The sequence below is a fragment of the Athene cunicularia genome (genome assembly GCF_003259725.1).
Source record: "Athene cunicularia isolate RWA chromosome 19 unlocalized genomic scaffold, athCun1 chr19_part1, whole genome shotgun sequence".
NCBI lineage: Eukaryota > Metazoa > Chordata > Aves > Strigiformes > Strigidae > Athene > Athene cunicularia.
In genome coordinates, this window is record NW_020799124.1 from 5,699,447 (window position 1) to 5,705,957 (window position 6,511).

A 6,511-nucleotide genomic window follows, 5' to 3' on the forward strand; every position below is an offset into this window, starting at 1 on the left:
CTGGCCGCCTGCCCAGCTCAGCACGGGAGCTGCCAAGGTGCTCCGCGGCTTGGCACTGCGATGCCAGGGCTCTGTGTGGAGGGGAAGGGGAGGGAGCCGGCAGCACCGGCAGAGCCTGGGCAGCCCTGGGGGCTGCGGAGCCTGTTAACACCTGGGAGAGCTGGGACCTGCCCTGTTGCCGTGGCAGGAGCAGCACTTACAGGAGGGCTGAAAACGCTCCTCCTGTCCAAGATGTGCTGCCTTCAAAAGGAGCCTGGCCTGCCCTGCCCTGCCACAGGCAGGAGGAGCAGCAGCAACTGAGCACCTCCAGTGCTCTCCAGTCCCGTTGCCTCCCTGCACAGCCCATCATAGCAGGGACAGAGTAACTCATCTCCTGCCACGAGCCTCCCCTGCTGCTGCTAAAGCACCCTGAAGCCAGTGAGTCCCCGTCCACATCGGTTGTTGGTCAAATTCCCCCTCGTCCCCCAGGAAAGCCGTCAGTGCTGAGACCCGAGTGCAGGGACCAGAGATAAACGTGGTGCCCTTCCCCCGGCACGGAGCACTCCTCCCCTCTCTTCCCGGGGATGCAGCAAGGGGTTAAGCGCACAGCTTCGCGTTGGGTTTGTTTCTCTTGCTCTTTAACCTGCTCCGTGCTCCTTGAGGCTGACCCCGCCATGGAGAAGCCAGGCCTGGTGCAGAAGCACAAACAAGCCTCCCCTTTGAAGCCTGTTTAGCTTGGAAGCAGGAAGGCGGATTTCGGGAGGGAATACCAGCTTTTCCTGTTTGATGTTCCGTTCTTGCACGGCTCCCCCCACCCCGGGCCCAGCCGTGCATTGTGTGGAAATGGCAGCATCAGGTCGGTAGCAAGAAGAGTCGCCAGCCAGGGAAGAGCAAAGCAGTTCCATGCAGCTTTAATTTGAATACCCAGACAGTGAGTGCCAGTCTCACCATGGAACAGAGCGATCACGCAGGCTCCCCGGGCAGTGATTCACAGCACTGGGGAGAGGCCTCAGACCCCGAGCTCTCTCCCCGAACCCCCAAGGAATGCATAGTTCCCACTTGAACTCAGGACTTGGCTCCAGGCTCGGAAACAATCTTCAGAAATGAAGCCATGGCTAAAACACACACTGTGCGCACAGAGGCTCCCTCGCACACACGTGCACACCAGCTCTCGCGCGCGCCCGGCCTCGCGCACACGCGGCCCCGTGCATGATCGTGGGCACGGACGCTCGTGCACACGTCTGGCCTCGTGCTTGTGAGCCCGGCCTCGCCGCTACCTGCCTCGGCGGCGTCTCACTCACACCCGCACGCTCGCTGTGTGACAGAGCGGCTCTTCCAGCAGCCCCAGAGGGTGGGTCCCTCCTGGAGCTCTGCTGGGGTCCCTCAGGCTTGTGCTGGGCTCGGGGGGGGCCGCAGTGGCCGGGGTTCCCGACTGCTTGGCAGCAGTGCGGGAGGCTCAGCGGGCTCCAGTGAAGGGAAACGGGGTGGGAATCCGCCTGATCCCAGGCTCAGTGTTGTCTCGAGCAGCGTGTGTCAGCACAGATGTGCGAACCCTGTATCGGACCCAGATGGGTGAGGTGTTGCAGAGCATCTGCCCTGCCAGGAGCTCGGGACAGCAGCTCCAGGTGGGAACGTGGGGCCGGGACTTGCGCGGGAAACAGTGCCGGAGTGGGACCAGCCTGCTCCCACGCGTGACCCTGTTCCCACGTGTGGCCTTGTGGCAGGAAAGCAGCAGCTTTCCGAGTCTGAAAGTGAGTAACAGGGAGCTGAGAGGTACAGAGCCAGGCACTGCGACGCGGGGCAGGCGGCAGGGTATGGCTCTGCTCGGGGGCAGAGGAACGGGCTGCAGGAGGCCGTGGGTTTCCAGGACCCACGGACGTGCTGCAGGAGCATGGGGGGGGGGTGCGGGGCACAACAATGCTCCCAGCATGTCACAGAGCAGAGAGAGGTGCCCTTAGGGAGCGTTACCCCACGCTGCAGGGGCGAGGTATGGGTGCGCTCAGGGCTGAGCCAGGTGACCCACGGAGGTGGAAGGCAGCAAAGCTTTTCCAAACCTGCAGCCAAGTCCAGGAGCGCAGGGACACTGCAGCAGCTGAACCCAGATTTCCTGAGCCAGCTCCCAGTGCCCCGGCCCCGAGGCCTTGGCAACTTTGCGTGCTCCAGCAGCAGGTCATGGGAGCACCTTGTCCCATAGTAACTGTACCTCCTTTTCCTGTTTGAAGTGATAAACGAGCTGGACGGCCTGGCCAAGGGCCCGGAGATGGAGCACCGGGCCGCAGGCTATGCCCGCCAAGTGCAGGAGAGAGCCAGGAAGTCCATCGAGTTCCTGGAGGAGCGTTTTGAGAGCCGGGACAACTGCTTGAGGGCTCTGACCAGCCGAGGCAACGAGCTGGAGTCCATCTCCTTCCGCAGCGAAGACACCACTGGCCAGCAGGTAAGGGGCCTCTGGCCGCAGCGACAGTGCTGCCGAGGGCTTGAGGCTCTTTGCCACCATCTCCCTGGGGGAAACGAGGGACCCTGGGTGGGGGGTGGCTCTGTCCCCACCTTTGCAGGGGGCTGGGCAGGCTCCTGAGAGCTGCGTTTCAGCTCAGCACAGCCCTGCCCTCGGCTGAGCTGCAGCAGTGGCTCAAGGGCAGTGCAGAAATGAGGGTGGTGGGGTTGCAGGATTTTTTTCCTGTCAGGGGTAACTTTGCCCTTTTCTTCCAGGGAAATAATGATGACCTGATTCTGTCCTGCTGCCTGCACTATTGCAATGACAAGGCTAAGGATTTCATGCCCTCCAACAAAGGTAAACACCCTCACGTTCTCATTGTCCCTTCTCTGTTGCTTTTCACATACTCTTCTCGTTTCTCTTTCACTGCCCTTGGAGCCACCCTCTCCTGCATTTTGCCTCTTTCAACACCAAGGTGCCACCTCCTGCCTCTGGTTAGCCCCAGGCTGTGGCCCTCCCATCACATTGCCAGATGTGCACCTCACTGCACTTGGGGGATGCCTCATGAGAGCAGCCCACCACAAATGTCCACAGAGCCGTTTTGTGGCACTGGCAGCAGTGACAAAGGGCCAGAAAGAGCCTCCTGTCCAGGGCCCTTTTCCCTATGGATGCCCAGTTGGCATTGGCCACGCATGCTGGGACCAGACAGCCCCCGGGCTGTTGCCAGGGCGTTGGGGATGGGAATCGCATAAGCAGCTGCCCAAGAAATCAACCCGCATTTGTCAGTGCGAATTCTTAGCAGCTTAACTTGTCAGATTCACAGAGAAACCGTCACCAAATGTTTATGTGCAAATGATGCTGAATTTTGAAATCATGTGGATTATGGGGAATGGGGCCTGACAAGCTGACAGCCTCTGGTTTGTAACAAGGAGGCGCGTCACCAGCACGGAGCAGAGGATGTTTATTGTTACACATTTCTTAAAGTGTCCGCACAAAACCTCCCGATCCCGCTTTGGGCAGCCCTCGGCCCCAGGCCTGCCCTCCCACCAAGCCTCTGCTCCTCTTCCTCCCAGCACGGGCCAGCCGGGGTGCTCACCCCACCATCCTCAGCCCCGACACCGTGACCATAGCCCGCGTTCCTGGCCACCCTCCCCTTCCCCTTGTCCTGCCGCTCCCCACGCAGCCAATCTGGGCCCATGTTGGGCTCCCATAAACTCTGTTTTTTCCATTCCCGTCCTGGCTCGGAGGCACTGTGTTTCCTGTGCTCATAGGAACAGTACTCTGGTCACAGGACCCAGCTGCTTACACATACCCCATATGCTTCCCCTGCTTCACACACACGTAAGCGTGGCTCCCACATCCCAGCCCGGCACGTTGCGTGCGGGGCAGCTCATCCATCTGGGGGCAAGATCCCTTCGGTTATTTCTCAGGCTTCATCTCTCTCTCTGGCTGTCTGAGCCCCAGCCAGAAACGCCTCGGTGTCAGTGGCAACTCCAAAAAAACTTCACAAAAAATAAGGGTTGGTTTTAGATCTTATAATGAGATCACCAGAATAATAGCACCAGCTTCCTGCTGGAGCCAGGGTCGCAGGCCGTCTTCCTGGCCTGGGTCAGGCAGAGGGACCTCCTCTTCCCTGCCTGCGGCGTGGTGCACCAGCCCGTGCGGGCAGCACGGGGCCCTGGCACTGCCCTGCCCTGCCCTGCCCAGGGACTGCGGGCAGAGATCACAAATCATCCCCCGGCCAGCACAGCGCGGGGAGAAGGCAGCCTTTGAGGTCTGCGAGCTGCACCGGGCAGCCTTGGCGGGGAGCGGGGAGCAGCGCTGGGGCGCCGGGCAGCACCTGAGGAGGGGCATCAGGGTGGGGGGGGCACGGTGTGGGATGGGTGCGAGGGCTGGGGCAGAACGGGGAGGGCTGAGCTTCACGCCGCTCTCTTTCTCATTGCAGATGATCCCATCCGTTTGCTCAGGGAAGTGGTTTTACTGACGGACGACCGGAACCTGCGAGTTAAAGCACTGACCCGCAACGTCCCGGTGCGGGACATCCCCACCTTCCTCAAGTGGGCCCAGGAGGGCTGAGGGGGCCGAGCCACCACGAACAATAAACGCCATGTCTTCAACACACCCCAGAATGGCCGTGCTGCGAAGGGCCCACCCCCGAGGGCAGACCAGCTGGGAAGGTCATTGCTGTGGATGGTTCATGTGGAGGCTGGGCCGTCGAGGATCCCACCAGCCTTTGGGCAGTGCCAGAGCGGAGCTGGCGAGCCCCGCTGGCGAGGGAAGCTTTGGGTGAGCCCGTGCCGGATCGCCAGCCTCTTGCTTGGTTTGCTTGGTTGCAGAGAGCTCGAGTCACGAGTTAGTGGCTCTTCGGGTTTGTAGGCTGCGTAGGGCAGAGACCGGGGACACGCCAGCGCAGACTTTGGGATTGCTTAGTCTAGCTCACGCTCCTCGGAGAGGCCTTGGACTTCAAGGGCAGGTTCCCTCCTGCCCCAGCCTGCTCGTCCTGCGTTGGCCCAGGCAGCCCCAAGCCTCCGGACCCTTCTCCACCCCACGCACGGGGTGCTTCGTGCGGAGGTGCTTGTCCTCTCCCTGGTGAAGGCTTTGCTTGTTGAGTTTCTTTGAGACTTCAGTATAGGTTAGTTTTCAGGTTTGTGCCCTGCCTGCTTTGCTGGAGGAGGAGGCTTTGAACACCCCCAGGCTCCCCACAGCTGCTTTCTGTCTTGCTCCCCAGCCATTACCTGCCCCTTCACTCCTTCCCCAAACCCCTTCGTTCCCACCCCACTGCCTTTAGACACATTTTTGACCCAAGACTCAGCATGAGGCTAACAAAATTATCCAAGGACCAGCTGTCCCACAGGGCCCGTGTATTCTCACATTGCCACGGGCTCCCCTTGTGTGTGGGATGCAGCTTCTGCCTGTGGCTGCCAGCTGGGGCAGCACCCACTCCCCAGCCGTTTGCCCTGGGACCATCCCCTCTGGAGTTGCCCCTTCGCCGTGCAGGGAGCCGTGAAGGGACACCACTGCCTCATCACTGGGTCATACCGCGCTGGGAGCTGGTGCAGGGTTGGGGTGCTGGCTGAGCCCCCCACACATACCCGCACACCCCCCACACACAGTCCCATCCCCAAGCATCCCATCCCCAGCCTAGTTAACGCGCCAGATACAGAAGCTAAGAGGGAGCATTAACCCATGAACCGGAGCCCCTGGAGCTCTGTCAAGTCCCAGTCCCATGAGCAGAGAGTGGGAGTGACCCCAAGGCCGTCCCCGGTCCCCGCTGGGGCGCCGCGGCCGTGGGAGGGAAGCGTCAAAGGTGGCAGAGGAAGCAGTAGGATGGAGCCCAGCGTTTTCCTTTCCTGTGTGGGTGGCTCGGACCCGGTGTCTGCATCAGGAAGCCCAGCGTTACCCCTGCACCAGCCACCCGGCCAGGGCCAATGCCGGGGTGGGAGCCTCGGCAGCGCCCGGCCGTGGTGGGGCCGCACGGCGCAGCCACAGAGCTGAGACCTCGCCAACCTGTGCTGCATCGGCTGCCAGCGAAGGAGGGTCTGTGCTGCGGAGCAGAGCCTGTTCAACAGAGACTTCGGGGTGCCCGCGCCTGCTGCAGGGCACATGGAGCCACGGCTGAGCCCACCCGGGGCCGTGGCGCACGCAGCACCCACGCCCCGGTTTGATGCCCACACCCCCATGCAGCGCCCAGACTTTGCTGCCTTCTCGTCCACACCGGGTGTGTTTAAATGGTGGGTTTTTTCTAACGGAGCTGCCCCCTTTTCAAGGCCCTTCGCGGGCTATTACCAGCTCGGAGGGACCCGCAGCGCTGCCGGACGCAGACCCCTCGCATGAGGTTTGCTGCCACCAGACGAGCTGGCATGACAGCGAGCCGAACGGGGGCTTGCTGGTGCCAGGCTGCTGCCCCAAGCCCCCGCAGGGAGCCCACGTCTCAGGGAGGCAGCCACATTCGGGCTGTTTTGTTAAGATGGTTTTAATCATTTTTAGTATTAAACACTTGTCTGTGCAGCGTGTTGTTTCATTTGCCGTCGGCGGGCGAGTTTGCCGTCGAGGTTGGGGCAGGGGTGGGTGCGGGGACACGTTTGTGCTTGCGAGGACAAC

The 6,511-nt window shown here is 61.6% G+C and overlaps 2 protein-coding genes across 2 annotated transcripts in view; one reads left to right on the forward strand and one right to left on the reverse strand.

Moving 5' to 3' along the window:
- SMG6 (SMG6, nonsense mediated mRNA decay factor) overlaps positions 1 to 5,581 on the forward strand; it is a 112,813-nt gene extending 107,232 nt beyond the window's left edge. Inside the window, exons 16-18 of the mRNA XM_026861623.1 lie at positions 2,202 to 2,413; positions 2,686 to 2,767; positions 4,356 to 5,581. Coding sequence (XP_026717424.1) covers positions 2,202 to 2,413; positions 2,686 to 2,767; positions 4,356 to 4,486 — 425 coding nt within the window. The 3' untranslated portion in view covers positions 4,487 to 5,581. The remainder of the gene's footprint in view (positions 1 to 2,201; positions 2,414 to 2,685; positions 2,768 to 4,355) is intronic.
- DPH1 (diphthamide biosynthesis 1) overlaps positions 4,606 to 6,511 on the reverse strand; it is a 36,409-nt gene continuing 34,503 nt past the window's right edge. The window contains exon 11 of the mRNA XM_026861847.1: positions 4,606 to 4,787. Within this exon, the coding sequence (XP_026717648.1) occupies positions 4,606 to 4,787 (182 nt within the window). The remainder of the gene's footprint in view (positions 4,788 to 6,511) is intronic.